Source organism: Rhodnius prolixus, unplaced genomic scaffold, assembly GCF_049639745.1.
Source record: "Rhodnius prolixus isolate KJV_2025 unplaced genomic scaffold, Rpr scaffold_1, whole genome shotgun sequence".
Taxonomy (NCBI): domain Eukaryota; kingdom Metazoa; phylum Arthropoda; class Insecta; order Hemiptera; family Reduviidae; genus Rhodnius; species Rhodnius prolixus.
In genome coordinates, this window is record NW_027411581.1 from 43,810,430 (window position 1) to 43,834,025 (window position 23,596).

The 23,596-nt window shown below is 34.6% G+C and overlaps 1 protein-coding gene across 1 annotated transcript; it reads left to right on the forward strand.

Moving 5' to 3' along the window:
• Window positions 1-20,563: 20,563 nt before the first annotated feature.
• On the forward strand, window positions 20,564-22,457 carry LOC141448549 (uncharacterized). The gene is made up of 3 exons (XM_074116965.1): window positions 20,564-21,403; window positions 21,476-21,946; window positions 22,341-22,457. Exons 1-3 carry the CDS (start codon window positions 20,564-20,566, stop codon window positions 22,455-22,457), a joined length of 1,428 nt encoding a protein of 475 aa, XP_073973066.1.
• The last annotated feature ends 1,139 nt before the right edge of the window (window positions 22,458-23,596 follow it).

Here is a 23,596-nt window from a genome sequence, read left to right on the forward strand (position 1 = left end):
CTTGTGAGAGAGGTTTAAAGGATATCTACAAATCTTGTTTTTGTTTAATAAACATGCGGTTACGTCTCTACGATACGTACCTTCCTGGATAAGAACATTGATTGATAATAACATGTTTATTGTATCTCACATTTATTTGGGACTTTCATCATCATCAGAAGAACCTTAATCAATCTGGTGTAGAGACTTCGCTAAGCCAAGTTGTAGGAAATCATAAGCTCACAGAATACTCTTAATATCGATTTTGTTGAATGAGAGTATCTACTATTGACTAAGAAGTTAAAATGGAATTGACATTTCAGTCGGATCTAGCTATCTAATCATCTCTTTTCTTCGCCGAGACCGACGAGGTTGTTTAAGATTAGGTCAAGAAAAATTTTTAAAAAAGTAAAGTAATTGCTTATTTTTCCGGCGAGCTTTAACGTCCAGCTACCAATTAGATGTCGTGGACGGAGTTGGCCAGCAAACATACTTTACTGTAAATTTCTTTTATTAACCATTAAATAAAATCCAAGGCCTAGAGACCGGGAATCGAACCCAGTACCACAATGCATATTAGCTTTACAGGTTTCGTATCTAACCGCTCGGCTACCGTGGCGCCAGACGAGAAAGATTGCAAAAGTTATATGAGGAATATCAGAAATTATGATTGAGAAGAAACTTCGCTAAAGCTAAACATATGGCTGTCGGTAGTAGCAGTGATGATTGGTACTGGAGATAAAGGACGAGCTTGTAAAAGGGAAAGTCTCATCGATAAAGTGAGAAATGAATACAGTTTTTTGAGAAAACTGATGCAGAGAAAAAAATAATGAAGATAGAAAGGTCATGTGCATCATAAGACCCTGGACTAAATCTTGCCGAAGAAGAAGTAAAGGCAAACTAGCACGATTTTGGAAGGTATGTTAGAAATGTGAGAATTTGCATTTTAAATCAAATAATTTGTTTTTTTTTCCAATAAAGTAAAGTAATCGCCTATTTTTTCAGGCGGGGCTTAACGTCCAACTACCATTTACTAGGTGTCGTGGACGGAGGCGACTAGCATACATACTTTACTATTTCTCATTAAACCATTAAATAAAATCCAAGGCCAAAACCGGGAATCGAACCCAGTACCACAATGCATATTTGCTTTGCAGGTCTCGCCTCTTAACACGCTTGGCTACCGTGGCGCCTTGTTTTTTCCAATATATTTGTATACAAAGTAAAATATCAAGACAAAATTAAAACTTTACGAAGGAAGAACTTGAAAATGTGGGAAATCGCTCCTGAGGGAAATACTCACAGAATTAGGTTCAGGGCACATCATCACTCCCGGAGTAATCATTTTAAACTATATTTAGGGAGCCGGCGTTAACTTCATGATGAGCAGGGATGGAGCAAAAAGCTGTCGTGAATAAGATTTATCTTTTTCCATGCTGAACGATAAGGTTTTCCTAAAGTCATTTTTAAGAATAGTTAGAACTCTACAGTGCTGAGAATAGATTTAGATTGCTTAAGTTCATCGAATAGCGCGGAGTACTGCTAATGTCAATGTAATGTGATATCGTTCTATTTGGAAAGAGGACTCCGCACAGAGATGTGTGGTTGGAGATCAGGAAATGGGAGAAACGTAGGCAAGAAAGGGCAAGCTGAAAAAATATCGCCGGCCCTTCCCACAGTCCTCCTCGCATATTAGTTAATCAACATATTCATATGTTCCCTAACAGAAGCGCATACACTCAGTGAAGAAGGGTAGATCACCATCAACTACCGGCGGAAATTGGAGGCCACCCCTCTATCTATTTACAAACACAACTGCCAACTTGATGAGCAGAAATTTGTCTTTTTCACTTTTATTTAAATGAGTATCGTCGAATTGAAAATGTCCATTGTATAATACTCGCATATCCTTTCTCTCCGCAATACAGTTACGAGAATATATAGCACGTGTCCGTAGCCTTCTATCCTTGTCTGTATCAACAAAAATGTCAACTTGAAATATTAGAGAATGTTTCCATCTTGTTATTCTAATGAAAGTCATATTTTTCTTGCTAACTGATTATTTTTTAATTAAGTTAACGAAGATGAAGTCGGAGTTGCACGATTATTTTATTTAAATCATTTTATTTATGTAGATAGTTATGAATATTATACATAAACCCTTTATTAGTCTAGAGATAGTTACCAAAGATTCATTTAAACATATAACTGAGTACTTACTCAGTAGAGTAAGTACTCACTTACTCTACTGTCACTTATCTATCTAAATCAATGGTGGCCCACTGCTGTAAATATAAAATCGATTTTTACTCTGAAAAATTAGTCGCGATCTACTTATCAATATCTTGATATTTAGTACATACAAACTTGTAATAATGGAGGAAAGTGTATTAAATCTACATAATATCTTGGGAATAATATTTATCAATTGAGAACTAACAACTAACTACAGGAAAAATACAGATTTATATTTTATTTTACCTCCCACACTAGACCTAAAAGAACAGAACTTAACAGATGCTATCGACCACTTAAAAGACTCTTAGACGATAGATCAAAACTCTCTCTGGACAACAAAAGACTGATTTATACTTCTATTTTGAAACCCATCTGGGCGTATGGAATAGAGATGTGGGGTTCAATCAAACGCACCAATCTCCAAAGGATTCAGTCGCTACGATCTAAAATACTTCGAACTATTGGACACGCTCCATTTTACGTCTCCAACCTGACTATACGCACTGACCTTAACATTCTTTTTGTCACCCAAGTTGCTAAAACACGATACAGAAAACTCCACTTCAGCATGCAATCTCATATAAATCCTCTAGCTCAAAATCTTTCTTCTAGAACTCTTCCTGACAACCCGACAAGACGTCTTAAAAGAAGTGGCCTCGTGATCTCCTTTCAAGTGAAGAGAGTGGACTAACCATCTAATGTTTTGGAGTGTTACCACTGGGTAACTTCACCACTCGTTAGCTTATCATTTGTTACTCTGTTATCTCTCTTATTAAAGCGCTGATTGTAACATAAATAAACGCGAAAAAAAAAAATTATCTTACTGCCCTATCATTAATGAGAAGCCAGTGTCTGCATGTTTCTAAACAAGGAATCATAATTTGGTAGATATCCAGGCAATGATAATGACAGGGAATCTTTAGTATGGGAATCAGTGAGTAGAGAACGAATTGTAGTCTTCGATAAGGGTGCGCGTTGAGATCGTTTTCTTTCGGCTTTAATGCCTGATCTAAATAATAATTTCTTGGAGGTAATATTTTTTAAGTTTAAAATATTTATTTTTTAGAGATAATAAGTTAGTAAGGAAAGGGAAGCTATGCGGTTAGCGAATTGGATTCCCTCACGGAGGACCCGGATTCGAATCAGCTGCTGACCCTAAGATTTTCTCTTCCTAGGAGCTTCTTACAGCTCTCTGTCCGGTAGTGGACAGTGTCTGAGAGCACACCGGAGGCCGGCAGTGCACTGAAGGAAGCTCCGGGTGCCAATAACCTCAGACGCCTTAAATCATTAAAAAAATAACTAAGTAAAACTAGTCAGCTGCAAGCTAGTTATTACATTAAAAATTAATAAAGTACTTTATCAAATTAATTATAAATTATTTTATTAATTAGAATCTTCATACATTAAAACTTTATTTAAAATTTAAACCGTTTTTTTTTTACAAAACTTTTTAAATTATACGATATAATTTTTATGTTTATATTTCTTTTTTCACATTATTTTCATTACATTACGACTAAAATATTCGGAGTTTAAAAGAAGAATTTTGATCAAAGCACCATTAGAGGTAAGAGCTAGTCTGTTAAGGGTTTACAGCTAATTGTCTACGACGTGGCTATACTCTGTACAATCCAAAAGGTAACAAAAATATACCTTCTAGTAGAAATATTTCAATATTCCTAACCCTTAAAGCAGCGGAGACATATGAAGGAGGACCGGGCGGCAGAAGAATAGGAGCACAATGACATTTGCATACATACATGGAGATTGAAATATTTCGCTCGTGCTAACAAAATAATGTTTCATCAAAAATACAAAAGATGAAAAAGATAAATAAATAAAAAAAAATAGTATTAAAAACAAAATAAAATAACTTTGGTTGTTACTGAGATTGAAGGTTATTTGAACCGTGAAATTTCAATTTCCAAACGTTTCTAGTGAGTTGCTGTCATGTATGTCCTCAGGGCATATCCCGGAAAGGTCGAATACAAACGCTTTGCATCCCTGTTGGTACCACATAGATGTTAAGAAATAAAAGAATTAGAATCTTTTTTTGGGGGGGGGATGTTTGTTTTTTATAAAAATTATTAAAATATTTTTTATATTACAATCCTTAAAATATACTTTTAAAAAATTTGTATTTTCCTATATATTCCAAATTCAAAGTATCGATACAGTCTGTTAGCGTAGATAGATTAAATTAGGGCGGCCTCAAGGCCTACGGCACTGCGACCCCTTTGGATCTATTGTGGCTCCCCGACTTAAGAGCTCGCCCTCCAGACCCGTCCGATTAATCAGATTCTTAATTCTGGAGAGCGACTCCTGGGTAAAGCTCACAGGCCCCTCACACTGACACAACACGTGCAGTGCAGTTTCCTCTTCTTCCTGGCAAAACCTACAAAGGCTGTCAACTGCCAGGCCCAAGCGATGCATGTGTTTTCTGAGCCTGCAGTGGCCAGTTAATAAGCCTACAATTATCCTTATAGCCCCACCGCCTTGACGGATTAATTCTGCAGTCAGCCTCGGCGAATAGCCTCTAATGAACTCCTTCGCCAGTCTCTGTCCAGTGGTGGCGAGCCACCACCCCTAAGACCTCCTCTGCACCCACAAATTAATGGCCGCAGTCTTAACACACATCGAAACCCCAAAACAGGGCTCCGGGCCAACGAAGTGTCCCGCAGAGCCTTCCTGGGCCAATAAATCTGCCACTTCGTTTCCCTTATATCCTGAATGACCAGGTACCCAAACCAGAAAGACCTTATTTTGGTCACTAATTTCCTTCAGGGCACCCAGACAGTCCCAAACCAGCCTTGAGTTGACCTGGTAGGAACTAATAGCTCGTAGAGCAGTCTGACTATCCGAGAAAATTACGACCTTAGAATTAATAATTCCTCGCCCCTTAATCTCGGTAGCACAGAACCTAATTGCAGATAGCTCAGCCTGAAAAACTGTAGCTAGTTTTCCTAGACTAACCGAAAACTCACACCCCGTAACTCCTGCTCCCACGCCCTCCTCCATCTTGGAGCCATCCGTGTACCACATCGAGTCTCCCACAACTGGGGGTCCACGTCTCCAAGCCTCCCGGTCTCCAATACAGACTTTGAACGGCTTGTCGAAGTTATTTTTGGGAGTTATACAATCCGAAGGCAGGCCCAGAATAGGATCCGCCTCCAGCTCCTCGTATAACTCTGTTGGCGTAACAGTGATTAACTACATCAACATTATTGCCTGAATCTAGGCTTTTTTTATTGCTGCAGTTGAGGCTACGTTTCCCACCATTCTACCCTTTACTAAGTCATCTTATTCCTCTATTTTCGCACAATTCTTCCACATTATCTTCCACATTTTGTATGCAGCTTGCTTTCGCTTCTATTGGAGACTCGCTCGCTACTATAGCCGCCTGTCGATATTTTTTTTTATAGCAATCAAGAAATTTCATTAAAATCAAGTTAACAATAGTAAAAAAGTAAAAGTAATTAATGAATAAAATTTAAAATCAAAAGCATGCATGTTTGTACTTGTTTTTGTAAGCAACGAATATTTACATATGGCGCAATAATTTGCATTTTAATTAGCAATGAATGCGTGCTACAAATACAGAATGTGTTACTATCCTACAGTAATTCAAATTCCTTTCACCTTTGCTGAAGAAATATAAAAACAGCTGATGCAGTAGCTACACCTTTACAAATCATTAAACCTGTGAACCATTTTGTTTACATTAAAAAAAAAAATCGTTATTACTTAAGCGATTATTACATGTCTCTTTCATTATACTGTTTTACAATGCAAATAATGTTTCTGGTCTTTTACAAATTAATTAGGTTAAAAAGAAAGTTTTGCTGGTTCAAGATGGATATTTAAAAATTGTATAACTCAACTAATAGTCGATCAATTTAATCGACAACGAGAAACAATCGATTTATCTCACTACTGTTAATCATTAGTCTTTAAAATGGCATATTAGAAGGTGTCTAGGAATCCATTAGTTTCTTAGATTGCAATCAAACAAGTTTATAATCCGTGTATCACTTTTTGCTAAAATTTTGCGAATTGTAATATGTGGATTATTAGTTCCGAACTGCCTTCTAATCACATTCAAGACCTACCAAGTAATCTTCATACATACATAACCTAAAAGTTAAAGTAATTGTTACTGTAGGGCTAGTAGTAGCTTTAAGACTTGAGAGTTCTTACATCGAAATTCGTATGAGTTGCGACAAATTTACCTTTATTCCAGCCTTCTTCGTTGTGTGTTGTTTTCTAGATTTGTGTTTTTTTTTAAATAAAGTTTGTATTCTGATGGTTATCATATAGCTCTTTTTTTTATTAATTAAAGCTTCAAAAGTCTAGAAATCTCCCCCTCCCATTGTGGAAAGCCACAAATCCAAATTTTTGATTTTTTTTAAATAAATAAATACGGAAATATGCTATTCAAGTGACTTCCTCGATTTGTAGTAGAGCTCGGTGTGGCACTCTCGGCGACTGTGGAAGCCCAAGATCTTTCCAATCATTCACGCATCACTCCACCCTCAAATACGTAACATCTTTTAGACTGTGAATTCCAAGTAATTGTTTGCAACTCCCTTCTTAGTCCCAGAGGCTGGTGTCTAGTGTACGTGGCAGATATCTCATCAGAGCCGAAGACCTACCATCTTCATCTGTGCAAACTGACATTCTCTCTCCTGATCCAATTGGTTCCCACAGAAACATGCAACAACACCTTTCAAACTGAGAAAAGTTCTTGGCCTTACGTCGTCTCCAAGTCTTACTTGGAATCAACAACATACATTAATTAAACGATAAGAAATGAAACCAACCTTCCTTTGTAAAGTAATATTACAATTCAAAATCCTCTGCATAGTTTAAGGATTTTGTCTTACGTTACCAGCACCATTCACGGTGACCAAATAATACAGAATTAAATAAACTTAGATACCAAAAATTGCTCAACACTCTGTCGTTACAGCCTGTGCTTCTCATACTGATCTCTTCCTGACAAACCTCTCAGACGGCATCGTCACTTCCTCTTTAGCCAATCATTGTCTATTTATGAGTGCTACAAATAGATAAGTCCTCAACTCTATCATATTTTCCGATTTCAATGATTAATTACTTAATAACTAATGGTATCATACTATTGCTGTTGTAAATTACAAAAATACAAAGTTTTTTATCAAAATATGTCAACAGCAGAACTATGCTACCTTGGTGAGCAAGGTATTGTTACTATGGAAGCCAGAAGGTTATATGTGCTGTCCCAGTTCGAGGGCCACAGCAAGAAAAAATTTTATTAGGGGCGCTCATGACCTTCAGCAGCCGACGCGCCGCAAATAAATAGTTTTACATCGACTCTGGGTGTTTTTTTTTATAGCTATATTTTAATAATAAGTTAATAATTAATTTTCAAACATTTACAGTCTCTAGACTTAGCAGAGTTAAGCTGGCAGTACGTGTTGATTTCTTTACGGCCAAGAAATGTAGATTGGCTCCTCATTACCAGGTCATGGACAAGGAATGGTAATCACTTGATTAATTCCTCAAATAATGAACTCAAGGTATTTCTGCATTTCCTGTATGTTCGATTGTTTTTTTTATAGCAACATTCACCACTACTCTGCTAACATAGACGGTGATACATCTTACATATAGTACCTCTTTAAACTAACCAAGCATGTTAATAATAAAATATTATAACTGGTGGTCTCTAAATATAATAGAAAATAATAAAGACGATATTAAGCGTAAACGAATGCAAGTGTACCACCTTGAACGTCTACCAACGATAAATAAGTGAATGAAGGTATTTTTTATGAAGGCCATCATGAAGGTTTTATTTCATTTATTTAACGCGATTAGTTTGCTTTAGTTTATTATATATTTTTATTATTTTTTATATTAATACATATTTCCCGTTTACTCTATGAAATTGCAACTATCTTCTTAAAAGAATTTATCTCTATCCATGTAGGTTCTACATAGACCACGTTTGCATTAACATTATTGCCTTGTATAGAAGACCAGGTTAAGGTATCTTATAGATTATAGAGCAGGGTTGTTGAAAATTCATATAATATTAAAAAGGTATTGCTATAAAAGTTTGAATCCAAAAAATAGCTTTTTAAAATGGGTCTGAAAAGGCAGAACTTATGAGAGCAAAGGTTCTGGCCGTGCAATGAACCAGTTCTCGAGACAATAACAGCTACAACTGGAGAGCTGGAGAACTGGTCGGTGATTAGTGTCTCTTACACTTCTTCCCTCAAAACCATTACCAGATATTCTAAAATTTGCTCCAAATTAAAAGATTGGAATGTTCTAAGAAGTTATGTACCTTTCGCAACATTGTAATCGTGTAGAATGTTTAAGAAAGATATCAGAAATCTGGGTGCCAGCAGATTAGTGTCTGGTAACGATCCTCTTCTCGAATTCCACTAGGTAGTCCACATCCCGCCTGGGACCATCCAGGAAGCGAGAGAGGAGCCAGCAGATTCGGATGGGCATTTCTTAGTGTGATTTTTTAGCCGTCTGCCTTGAATAGCTTTTTTTTATTATAATAAAATCAAAATTAAAAACCTAAAGAAACTTTAATAGACAACTTTATCAATTGTCTAATTGGAAAAAGTTGGCTCAATCTAGTTAATGAGTATAGAGCCTAATTAAAGCATTTTTAAAAGTAAAAAATTATTTCTAATTACGGTACTATCTGTACCAATGTGTGCTTTATTCAAATAGTTCAAATAGTTAATTATTTAAATTAATGGAGTTATTTTCCTACAACTTTCTCAGGACGTTTTTAGAGTTCTGAATTCGCTCAATAAATGTCTCAGTCTAACCGGGATTATCCCGTTTCAAGGTAGCGGCGTGACGGCTAATGCCTATTTTTGTCCCAATTATTTAATAAAATTGAAAAGTGCAAAATATGAACGCTAAATTTATATATCACAAGAAATTTATTCACTAACTGGCAGCCTGCAATCAATAAATTTTCAATTATGTGGTCATTTTCAACTCAGTGGTCTCCAGATAGAGGTATCATGACTTAGCCAACAATAGGACCTTAAATTACGCTGCAAACACCACCGTATGCAGAATGGTACTGCATTTTTCGAGGTCTTTAAACAAACTATGAATAAATTAGAAAAACTGCTAGTGTTAAGTATCAATAACTTTTAATTGCACGATATACTCAGTTTGAAATTAAAAATTATTATTATAAAATTGTTTACCATTAAAAATTAAAACATTTTCTCAGTTACATTATGGAAATAGTCTGATTGAGAGAACTCGTTAAAATTAAGGAAACGTTAAACATATGGGTCAGCTGAAAGATCCAACAGAGATCAGAAACAAATAGTAGTCGAAGAATTGTTCTATCTAGTCTTCTAGTCTTCTAGTCTATTTAGTCCGCTGATTGGTCTTTTTACTTTATTCATATAGAGAACAAGGCGTAACCTTCTATTTTGTACAAATTATAGAAATTGTCCTGATTACGATAATGCTAGTCACAAGGTATTTCTATTCTAATGCAGTATTTGGTCAATTACCTCCAAAAGAAGTGCTATTAAAAGGAAGAAAAATTGATATTAAGTACCCTTAATTTAGTACAATCGATTCAAGGTATTAACAAGAAAGGTTTCTACTTGCGGATTTCCATTTTTTCTTCTTCTTCTTCTTCGCTGCGATGAATTGTAATATGAAAGGAGGGGAAATATAAAAGAAATTGAAAGTTTGGCCGGGCAGGAAGGAAGTAGGACGGACCGAGGGAACAGACAAATGCAGTGCGAGCATTATTGAAAGTCAAGATTATCCCTCTGCTGTCTCCGAGGTACGCTAATACACTTTCCGATCTTCTGCCCTTGTCTGCCTGTCAACCTGGCCATATATCACACAAAGAACATTTATTTCTCTTCCCCAGTACTTCTATCTTATTCATACTTTATTCTTAACAAATAAATTGTTTTATAATTTAACAATAGTCTAAAATGTTGTCCTCAGTTTGGATTATACTTATTTCTGTATTTTTAAATGGCTAAAATATTTATTTACTATTGTTAGGAACATTTAGCAATTGTAATGGTATAAAAGGATGGTCGCAGCAACCCTGTAACAATATTGATATTTTTAACATCAACTAACATGAATTTATAAAATTCCAAGCGGAAGTATTACGTAATACGAAATAAATAAATAAAAATAATATTTTGTTAAATGACTGACATGCACTAAATAAAATAACGTTGTAATATAATTTTCATTTTTATTTAAAGCGTGTCAACATCTAAGGTCATTGGCGATAGTTACTTTTTTCAGTATACTGCCAGCCTCTGGTCGGTGTACTCTCGTCACAGAGAATTCTCTTCATCACCAACCTGTAAACTGTAAGAAGTTCCTATTAAGGAATATCTACCGGCAAACATCTAGATTAGAACCCGGGCTTTCCGTTTAGGAATCTAGGACGAGTAACACTGGGCTAATTCCTTCTCACAAAAGATATTACAAATACTAAACAAGGAAACTGACCATACAAAATCTTAGTAAGAAAATTGACTAAAAGTAGACGAACGTGTCTCAGTAGAGAGACCAAATAGATGAACCGAGCTCGAATAGTTACAGAAATGGTTGAACCATGACGATTGCTGTAAGTAGAGAGTATCGAGTAGAGAAGTCGCTATACTAGAGAATAGCGCTATGAGATTGCTTCTCCCCTTGCTGAGCTTTGCCACTTTCCCAATTTATAAATATTAACTTACGATACAAATTTCTTGGTTTAACAGATCTAGAAATTTATAGTAAGAATCAATTGTTAGTAGCTGGAAATTGCATACTGAAGGACTTTCAAAATTGATTTTTGAAATTGACCGAATTCATTTTGTATACAAGTAAGTTCAACGTTGTCTTATTTTTAATAATACAATAAATGTCGGGAGATTAGTTTAAAGTTAAATTTCAGCTTGCACTAAATAACCCTGGACCAAAAGTTGGAATGAAATGTTGGATAGTTTGTAAATTAGAATCGCTTACGAAAAGAGTAATAGATCGTTTTCTTATTATCATGCACGTTGATTTACGAATCATTTAGATCTTGTAGAAAGATTTTAATAAATTTCCAGTTAAAAGAATTTTAGGAAGTGATTGCCAAAGTGAATGAGCGAAACAAATAAATAAATATATTTTACATAAACTAGACTGTACTTTGCTCTTATTGAAGTATTCCTGCTTTTTGTTCAAAATTTCTCCGGCTAAATTAATTTTTGGATGTTTTAATGGGAGAACTAGAAGAAAAGATTGGGATTAACAATGGTTTAGATTTGAATCTTCCGACTGGTTGGATGTAGAAGTCATAGGATCGAAGTTCTCCACTTGTTGGAAAAGTTCTAAGATTCATTTTTAATAATAGTCGAATGTAGCTTGTGACAAGGCGATTCAAATAAAAAGTAGATAATGTGTCAGTTCTTGCATTTATTTTTATTGAGGTTGACTTTTAAAAGAGATAAAATAGAAAAGTGGAGGTTACAAGTTAAACCAATTGTTCCAGACCAAAAGTTCAGATGGTGAAATAAAATGTGACCATAAAAGTGTAGAATTGCCAGCTTATCCTGGTAGGGCGGTAGGGCCTTTAATACCTGGTGGAGTAGAGTTGCCAGCCATTCACACAACAATAGGGAAGTTGAGTAGTGTACTAAGTACCTTGTCCTCAGTGCAGCCAGCCCATTCCTAGCGCTGCACTATCCCACACAACTGCACCTCCACCCACCAAACAACTATAAACTCTTGATGCGAGTCACGTGATTGATCCTTGGCCCTTTTACCGCTCAATCTTACTATCCAAGCTTCCACCCACTCACCATTCAGTCCTTTCTGGTAAGACCTTTTCCTTGCTGGTCAATAGATACACCCTTCTGTCAATCATATTGACCCCTGTATTCTCTATTTTAAGACATGATATTTTAGCTCTTTTCAGAAAATAGAATGGCCAAGAACATTATCAATACTATAAAGGTTTTTTCAATTAAATTGCAATGGCAAATTTTATTAAATAAAATGATAATAAACTATTCGTTACCTAGCATGCGTTCATTTTAAGGAACTACGTATTGCATGTTATACATTAATAACAAACATTTCTTTAATACAAAAATGACATCTTTAGGATTCACCAGCGGAAGCAAAGTCTGTCAGCCGATTCATTTCCATTGATTCCAGGACAATACTTACACATGTCTTGACAAATACAGAAATTGAAACACTGGCTGTCGATATTATTGTCTCACATTCAGTCTCCAACTTATCCCGTCAGACTTCGAGAGGAATAAAGACAAAATTAAATTTACTGGCTCCAGTTCTACGTTCAAATATATTTAACTGAAAATAAATAATATATTTATTTAATTTCAGCTTGAGGTACGCCTTATGATTCTTGTTCCCTTAGTCGTACCGACTTCCATTTTTTAATTTTAGGATTTCCGTTCTATGTATCTAACCTCACTATCCATCATTATGGTCATTACCTCAAAATCCCTTTCATTAGAAATCTTGCTAACACTCGATTACTCAAATTTCATTCCTCTACAGCAGCTCATCCTAACCCTCTCATAGAACACCTATCTTCCTCCGCATCACCAGGTAATCCTCTAAGGAGATTGAAGAGAAGATGGCTTCGTGAAAAAAAAAGGATTTTAAGCGAAATGTGCGTAGACTACTTAATTTTTTGCAATAAATAAAAGCAGGGTTTACTAAGGTTTCCAATGATACCCTAAGTATTCTCTGATTTCTGGGCACACTTTTTTAAGGGGTACGACTTGATTATCCTTATCCTACTCTAAAATACAAAAATAAGATTATTTTTAAAGGAAATTCGAGGATTACTTCTTTTATATAAAAAATATCTTATAAATAAAAAATGGTAGTCAAAGTTAGGTGTTTTTAAACTGTGGAACTTTTTCAACTTTCACAAATCGTCCTGATCTTCTTCAAGCCTCCTTCTTACAAGAAAAGACCTTTTACAATTATCCTATTGCTTCCAATTCCCTCCAAATGACCGAGCCAATCTAACTTTTTACCATTTAAATTAGACGATAATATCAGGCGACCTATATAACTGGCATATCTTCATTGTTTCTTATATTTTCTAAACTCCATTCATCAGTTTGGCTTAAAATATTCTTCTAAAAACTTTTCTCACCTCGAAGCACACTGTTTTCTCTTTGGTTCAGTTTCTCTTATTTTTTGGTTATTTCTATTTTAATAATTTGTGTTTTTAGGTTATTTTTACTTTAATAATTAAATAATTTGGTGTCTGTTTGAACAGTTCAATCGGTATCTTCAGGTACATTAATATTAGGCAAGTATTACGATAGGAAAACCATAGTTCGCAATATTTGCAACAATAATATATCTCAGCAGTCAACAACTTTTGGTCTTCTGCTTAGATTTACGACCTAACAATAATCTTATCTTCCAGTTTTTTTTAAGAGAAAAGTATTTCTAACCAACTATTCAAATTGAGTTCTCCCCTTACATATATTTTGGATTGATGAATTGGGAAAATGGTACCAGAAAACACTTTGTCCAGTTTATGTATTTATGTTGGCGTGCGTGGTGTTAACACCACTTAAAACCAAGAAAACACATTGCGCTCAAATACTCATGCTTAAGTTCTAAATTGAGCTCTAAGCCTAATACTTTCGGAAGTGAGAAAAATGCTCGTAAAAAAACTGTAAGCTAAAATTACATATATGCATTCTTATTGTACTTTAAAAATTAGCACTTTGATTGTTTTCTTTTGGACGGACGAAATTTGTTTTCTGTAATAATTTATTTATGTTTATGTCAAAGTCATGTGAAAATTTATGTCCTTTCTTAAAGTGAACGTAGTGGTCATATAAACTTTCATGTGCATTCATACACACGTGATGATAGCATTAGTCTCCCCAGCCAGCTATGATGTCATAAAAGAGTGCGTAAATCTTGAAGCACCGATATTCAAAACCGAGTGGACAATACATCTACAGATTGGTGTTAGCCATTAGATACGTATTTTGGAATCGTAGGCGGCGACGACTCTCTTGTGCAAAGTATTATGTCCCTATCACCTCCCATCTGCACGCCCTTGCACAGAGTATAATGGTCAGACCTACACCCCTTGAGGCGTCTGTTTAATGTACTGTTAGAATTTTACTGCCCTTCACCGAACTCATAAATCGTACATACATCTGCATATTCATAGGGTTTTGCTCGCACTTAGTTTGCCAAGTCTAGTCTCACAAATCACTAATTATTTGATTACGGTTCTAGGTTTGCAGATTTATAGCAGTCCGAAAGGGTTAAACACGCGGAACGAGTAAGGGCTTTGGTACCGCTAAAGAGTCGTGTCGCTAATGTCCTAATCCATATTCAACGACTGGGTTTTTACTTTGCGCTTCTCATTGAGAATTTGATAAAGTTTCAAGTGTCAAGTAACGAGAACAAACATTAACAAAAAGTAATGAGAGGGCTATCAGATTATTTAGATTTTGATTTATGTTGGTTCCCAACTGTTTACTCAACCTCAAACTATTTACTTAACTTTCTTTTACTTTTGGCTTCTTTACTAAGGTCGTGTTTAATTTCGAGATATCAGCGGCAATATCCTTTTTCAGCAACTCCTTAAACAGTAACACAACACGCAGTGCTGTACTATTCTCAAGGTTATTTATTAGACATGTTTCTCCTTACTACCATTTCTGATTTTTTTTTTTTAAATTTATTTAGTAATTTATAATCTGTGTGTATACATACAATAAGTAAATTAGAAGGTGGATGAGATATATTCATGCGTGATGAGCAGGAGGAGAGAAACTACCCAGCGGTAGCACTCTCAATAGGAAACCTATTATAATGGTGATGGTCTTCAGACCTCAAGGAAGTCTCGGGGCCATTGACGATTCAGTCTGCGAGAAGGATTGTCAAGAATGTCAAATGAGGCGAGAGACTGTACAAGAGGATTTGAGCAAGTAAAGAGTGCTGTAGGAGTTTTATCAGAGAGGGTCAGCAATCAACTGAAGAGTTGTGAGCATCTGATGGAGAGCAATTCCACACATGAATCCGGGTTTCAGCTAGGATACGATAATGACGGTGCTAAAACTAAAGTTTTGGACAAGTCGTGAGTATCCTTATCAAAAAATCACCATAACCATCATACAAAGAGGTGGGTCACTCACTTCTTGATCTAACTACTGGATCTTTAATCGAAGAGGTAATTTTATTAAAGACTTCATTATCAAAACGGGAGCACGCTTGGATTAATTTAAAAATAAGACATTTTCTTGACACGAAGATAAAAAAAAAAATGTGATGGAAAAAATTGATGATTTATTGAATCCGTCAACACTCCAAACCAATGAACATTTGGAATTATGGTCTGATGGATTTCCACCCTTAATGCTAGAGTGAGTGAGAGCCACTATTTCTCTAACCGCTAATTGGCTAGCCACTCAACTGGTAATCAAGTAGACAATTCCCGTCGATTGGCTATGGTGCATTGTACCGGATAACAAAAAAAAAGGCACCCTAAAGACACAGGTGTTTGGAGAATCTCATTAACAGGTACTTTGCATAAGTAGGTAATGGAAGTTTATTAACGGTGTGACAAATATGTATTACATTTATTTCTCCCCTCTACGATATCGTAACAATCACCATAATTATTGTACGTTCAGTATGAATACTGATAATTAATGATGGATAATGATTAGTTTTGTTCAGGTGACGTGTACCGGCTCTTTTGTGACGATTATAACGTTAAACAAAATCATACAATGAAATAATAAACAAAATACTGTCTTCCATTGATTCTACTTATTATTCATGAATCTCCACTTATCGTGGGGCAGTTAAAAGATGTTTGTAGTATGTAAATAACAGAATCAAAAGTAAAGTTGATTGTTGTTGATTTTGGTGACTACTTCTGAGGAGATGTTCTCACGACTAAAATTCCATTACGATTTTAGATGTACTCGTAAAGTTTTATGTTTCGAGATAATTTCAACTTTAAAATTTATTCATTTCTTCCAATTATACTGATCATAGAACCATTATACAATTAAGAACGTTTATTATTATTAATTCACAAATATTCTAAGGAGATTGTAAACCTCTCTTGTACGCTTGTAAGCTTACCATTATTAATGACCTCGAAATACCCTTCTTCCACGATCTATCAAAATACCGGTATCTTCTTTCTCAGAAGGTCACCCTTCAATCGTCTCCATTCAAATATTCCTGGGAACTCACAAAAGTAGCAAAGGAGATGGTGATCTTCAGATCTACTCTACTTTTTCAACTTAAATAAGCACGTTAGAGGATCGCTGGGTGACTCTATAAATCCACGTTCGTGTTATTTAGTAATCGTGTTTGCTTCTTACTCTAAATATGTAGCGGCCATTTTTTTGTTAACTTTTTTATTTTATTTTTACACTTCCTGCAAAAAGTGAAGTTGATACAACATGATACACATGGTATAAATACGTGAGCAGCATGAGGGGAGAATTCATCCATTGGGGAAACTGCTATTGTGCACTGGCACTTACTTCATTAAGAACATAACGTGGCTACCGGTGCTTCAACCGCCTGGGAAGATTTCCTGATAATGTAGTAAGATGGGATACTAGAGGGTCAGGATTTGTGGTAATTGAAGCGTGGAATTTAATGTAACGAGATCTTGCAACTTCTGAAACATAGGGAACAAGGAGATCTCGGTGCAAGATAGAGTTGGAAACATTAAGGAGCATTAGAGATTTGACAGAGCGTTTTTGATTGAAAGGATTGAATTCTGTAGTATTTGACGCTTTGGCTCAGCACCAAATTTCCATTCCGTATATTCCAAACGCTACAAATACTCGTACAAAACATCACAAATAAACATAATTCTACGCTAAAATCGGTCATACTCTGTTGCTCTACAATTCATCCGCGAGACTTCACCAACTCCTCTAAACAGCAACAACACGCAATGCTAAAGGAGGATCATGTGGCCGGCCAGCCTCAATGCTAATTTCAATTAACCATTTTGAATCTTTTCATACATACATTTATTAGAAATAAACCAAGGCTTTCTATGGCTCAGTAATAAGCTCTCGGCGGGAGGTCTAATTCTGAACTAAGTACAAAGAGAGTTGTTGAACCTGGTTTTTAAGCAACACGGGAAATTAGGAAAAGAGATAAATCTGGTTTCGAATGCCAGATATCTTGTGTAATGGAGACCGCAGTTAGGTGTCCAAATTTTAGATCTTGCCGATCGTCAAAATTTGAAAAAGAGAAAATTTTGTTTTTAAAACGTCCTTTAATAAAATGGATTTAAACTAGGTAAATTAAGTGGGCAGTTCGATAAGTATAAACGCCATCATGATTAACAATTTACCATCCACTATTTTACTAAATGAAGGATCGTTCTCCTGTTGATTGTAGTTGAATAACATCATAGGAATCAATAAATTGCAGCGACCGAATGAGTGTTAAATATTAAGCAGCAAGCCACCTGTTGTACACGGCAGTTTGTTCGTGACGGTGATGATATAAAGACGTTGCTTACCGGATCTGATTAAGTCCTGGAAGTAATTCCAGTTGGTTCCTCTTTGATCTTGAGGAACTCGCCCGTATATAACTGGCTCAGCCTGTTACCAACAGAAATCAATCTATCCAAATTTAGTTTGTATTAATTAGTTAGCAAGGAGGCTGAGTAATTTATAGGTAGTATAGGCTGGTGTGGATATGAAACAGCTCTTTACCGCCCTAATGAGACATGAGAGCCACAAAGGGCGCCACTGTTTACTGCAGCTCTCAGATACCGCCGCAAAGTTAATTACTCCTCAGTGGTTGTTAACATTTCACACCCAGTTGGACCCAAGAGATAATTGTTTTTTCCTATTAGCACAAAGGATTGAAGGAGACGATGCCTTAGAGGGAAGTCTGGACCGCGTTAGCTAAACAGGTTTTTTTAAAAATTGATTAATTCATTGTTTTTTTTTTTAATTCAATAATTACAGTTGATGCTTTAAAAAGTGTGGAAGCATCTATTTTTCAATTACCTGAAGTCTTTGAGAAACAAGTTAAAGCAAACAGTAAACATATTGAGCCGTTCGCCGCACAACTCGATTGATCTCCATAAAACAAAAAGTGGAGACATGCGATGAAGTAATGTACATTGTTTTTTAAAATTTCGTTTATAATATAAATTCAAATAAATTTACCGATATCATTCAACGCATCATACAGAATTTGAGTTGAATTATTGTAACGATTAGGGCACGAAATTAATCAAAATAGCTTCTGAAATAAATTATTTATTATTCAATGGCTAAAACATTTTGTCGTTTAATGGTGAATCTTTATTATTTGGAAAATTTATTATAAATACAAAAAACTATGACTGAACCAAGGGCTTTGACACTTAAATTTAAAATATTTTAAAAAGTGGAGTTAATCGATTTGTGCAGTGAATGGCGGTTCAATTAATAAACGTACTTTACCAAGTAATTACGAGAAATGATTACTTATAATCTGATGAATATCATTAAATATTTTATTTAATTTAACTTTGATTCTTAACTTCTTAATGCTCCGTTCTATGTATCTAACCTCACTATCCTGACCTCAAAATCTCTTTCATTAAAGATCTTGCTAAAACTCGTTTTCCTAAATTTCATTCCTCTACAGCAGCTCATCCTAACCCTCTCATAGAACACCTATCTTCTTTCGAAATACCAGGTAATCCTGCAAGGAGATTGAAGAGAAGATGGCCCCGCGATCTACTCACATCATAAGAGCAGTATAGCAAGAGCACGTTACTGGAGTGACACCACTGGGTGCCCTCTCCTATCTTCATTCACGACATAATTATATTTTATCACATTTGCTTGTTGCAATAATCGTTGCAGTTGCAAATTTCAATAAAATATTAAAATAAAAAGAAAGTCTAAATTATAATTTTATGTAATCTGAGTTGCGTACTAGACTAGAAACAGGTCGGACGTGTTTAGATGTGCCCTGTTTAAATCACTTTTTTCAGTGGTTTAATGAAAGTTAATTGATTTAAATTTATGATAGAAGTGATCTAATTAATTTTATCTGTAATATATTAAAAATTTAGAACTATTGGTGTAACTGATGTTTAATTATTAAATAAAAACTTTAATAACTAGAAGTGTAGGTTGGAATTGAACAGTAATAGTAGTGGAGCGGAGGGGGACATAATTCTGGTGGTGATCAAGATCACGGCAACGGACTGTTACTCTTTGTTTACTGGTCAAGTTTTAAGTTCAGATATTCTGTTTGGTTAAGTAAAATACAGGTAAACTGTTCTTTTATCTTTTCGTTTGGAATAGTTTTATTATCTTATTTTTATTTTTATTATTTTATTTGTAAATATATAAACCCAACTTTGTGAATTATGACTAGCCAAATTACTTTTGATTTAAAGAAACTCCTTGATGATTTAAAAACAGAGATTATAGAGGAATTTATGAACGTTATTCGTAGAGAATTATCCAATTTGAATATTACAGAAATACTCAAGGAACAAAATCAAAAATATAAACAATTAGAACAAGAAAATTTAGAACTGATTGATTTAATATCAAAACAGACAAGAGAAATAGAACGCATTAAAAGAAGAAATAATGTTGTTTTCTTTGGTATACAAGAGGAGGAAGAAGAGGATTATAAGAAATTAGAACATACTATCGTAGACGTTTGTACAAACGTGATGTCAGTAAATCTAGATAAATCTCACATAAACTACGTTAGAAGGTTTGGAAAGAATAAGGGGAAAAAACGTCCTGTTGTACTCTCCTGTGTTTCTAATAAGTGTAAAAGAAAATTACTGGAAAACTCCTCGAAACTGATTGGTTCGAATATATTTATCGCCGAAGATTACGACAAGGAGGACTTACTACAGAGGAAAAAACTAATAAAAGAACACTTAAAATTCAAAGACTTAGGCCATATAAGTAAATTAAGGAAAAACGGCCTAGTAATTGATGGTAAATTCATGCATGTCACTAAATTATTGGACAGAGAGCAGAAAGAAAACAATTTAACTACACAAAAACCGTCACCAGAAGAATTTAAAGGAAAACAAATCAGAAAGGAAAAGAAAACGGTGCTAAATAATGTTTCTAGATCTAATTTGAATTATCAGGGTTTAGATAAATCAATGAAGAAAATTAAGCATGATCTAGCGATATAGCAATTACAGAAAAGTGTTACTTGCAACGAAGAAAGTATCAATGATGAAAACATTATCTACATATATAGTTATAACTGTCGGACACTAAAAGATAATAATAAATTATTAGAATTAATAGAAGAAATGAAAAATGTAAAATGGGACTTAATTGGACTATCTGAAGTAAGAAGAAACGGTGAAGAATGTTTAGAACTGCAAAACAATATGAAATTTTACTACAATGGCGATGGAAGTATAGGGGGAACTGGTTTTTTAGTTAATAAGCACCTGGCAAACCAGATAACATCATTTAAAAGTTACTCACAAAGAGTATCAAAACTAATATGGAACCCTGGTAGAAAGAAGTTAGGAAGAATTAAGATAATACAAATTTATGCCCCGACAAGTGACTCTACAGAAGAAGAACTAGAAGAATTTTATGGTAAACTTCAACCAGCAGTAGATGAAGATCCCTGCAGATTCACCATTATAATAGGGGATTGGAACGCTAAAGTGGGAAAAACGGAAGGAGAGAATGCAGTGGGAGGGTTTGGATTTGGAGAAAGGAATGAGAGAGGTAATGAAATGGTTGAGTTCGCTGAGGCTAATAACCTAGCAATTATGAACACTTTCTTCAAAAAAGATCCAGAAAGAAAATGGACATGGATTAGTCCAGACGGAAATACTAAAAATGAGATAGACTATGTTATAGTAAATAGAAAAGAAATAGTGATTGATGTAGATACTGAAGACAATATCAATATCGGAAGTGATCATAAAGCTATTAAAGCTACAGTTAAATTAAAATTCAGAAGGAAAACTTATCAGCAAAGTAGAAAGATTGAAATAGATAAGAAACAATTAATGTCGCAAGAATTCGAAAATAAATTAATATTAAACCTGGATAAGGAGAAAGACACAACTAAAGACCTTAATAGAATGGAAATGAGATTAGTGAAAGCCATAAAGGAAACAACAGAGGAAGTAATCGGAAACAAAGGAAGTAAGAATAGAAAAAAAGGAAGATTTCCTGATGAAATAAATAAACTGATGCAGAAAAGACGTAAACTGAAGAGGAAAGGAAGAGAGAAAATAGAATTCACAGAAATTTCTAAAACTATAAGAAGAATGATAAATGAATGGAACTCAAAGAAAAAGATAGAAGAAATGGAAGAAGTCATACAAACAGGTAGTAGCTTAAAGAAGTGTATAAAATCTCAAATGTTAGGAAGGAAAAGCATTATAGCGATGAAAGATAAGAATGGGATAATTAAAACAGAAAAGGAAGATATACTAAATATTATTTGCGACTTCTATAGTGAACTATATAGTGCACCAGAACCGATAGATCAAGTGCATTACGATAATCAAGACCTAGCGGAACTTCAAAAGATACTACCCTGCGAGGTTGAAAATGCTATAAGTAAATTGAAATGTGGTAAGACTGGAGGACTAGACGATATTGTGAACGAACAGCTGAAAGTGGGTGGTGAAAAACTAGCAATTGAACTATGCGATTTGTTCAATGTTTGTTTACAAGAACAAAGCGTTCCTCGGTCCTGGCTGAAATCAAAATTAATCTTACTTTTTAAGAAAGGAGATAAATTAGATATTAAAAACTATAGGCCATTAAACCTCTTATCTGTAATATACAAACTATTTATGAATATTTTAACTAAAAGAATGGATAGACATTTGGATTTCGATTCACCTGTGGATCAAGTTGGTTTTAAGAAGAATTTTTCCACTTTGGATGCTATTCTGGTAATTCGTGAACTAATAAGAAAAGCACAAGATTATGGAATCACCCTGCTACTACTGTTCATAGACTTCGAGAAAGCCTTCGACAGTGTGTACACCGAAGCAATTTTGAAAACCTTAAAGAGTAAACAAATTAAATATGAATACATTAAAATTATAGAATTTATTTACAAAAACGCCGAACTGCAAGTTAACATTGGAAATCAAAGAAAGAATATTAAAATACGAAGAGGTCTACGTCAAGGAGATGTACCTTCTGCAAAGATATTTGGAGTAGTAATGGAAGAAATTTTTAAGAGTTGCCAGTGGCATAACTATGGTATTAAAGTGAATGGTGAACAATTGGTCACTATGAAGTTCGCAGACGATTTAGTGCTGATTGGAAAGTCTCATGAAGAAATAATGAATATGTTGAAAGACCTAGTTAAATATGCTGAAAAACTCGGATTAAAAATAAATCCACAAAAAACTAAAATAATGAAAATAAATAACACTGAAGATATGATGGTAATGATAAACGAAGAACCAATAGAAGAAGTAGTTGAATATGTATATTTAGGGCAACTCATTGATAAAGAAGAGAAAATAGATAAAGAAATTAACAGAAGAATAAGACTAAGCTGGGGAATGTATAGTAAATACAGAAAATTATTTAGATCAGACGTGAGTATCGCAGTAAAGAAGAAGCTATGGAACTGCGTAGTGAGACCAGTCCTAACATATGGATGCGAAACTTGGAGTTTAACCAGAAAAGATTTGGAGAAGATAAGAAAGACAGTAAGAAAGATGGAGAGAAGTATGATGAAGATAAGTAGGAGAGAAAGGAAAAGCAACAAATGGATAAGGGCACAGACTGGAATGGATGATATTATAAAGGTGATCTGCGAAAAAAAATGGAAATGGGCTGGCCACATTGTGCGTTCGGAGGATGGCAGATGGGCCAAGAAAATACTGGAATGGTGCCCCCTGGGTTTAAAAAGAAAAAGGGGTAGACCTAAAATAAAATGGGATCACGAGATGAGGAAATGCTGCGGCGGAGTAGCATGGAAGAGAGTCGCCCTTGACAGAGCAGAATGGAGGAGAATGAGCGCAATATATGTTGAAGCCTGGCTACCACAGGAGAAGTAAAAACAATACAAAATATTAGCATTAAATTCGGTGAAAATTAAAATAATTAGAAGCAAAAATAATTAAATTAAAATATGTTGGTCTATTAGTGTAATACTCTGTGTGAATAAAGATGTAAATAAAATAAAAAATGATAACCTCTGAAATTGTAAAATTCTGTTTAAATTAGTATTTTTGTGTAAGTTAATATTTTTAAACTATTTTATCAAGACTATATACCTAAATTTAAATAATTTTGAATTAAAAAAAGAAAAAAAAAGTACATTTATGTTGAAGATTATTTGATTT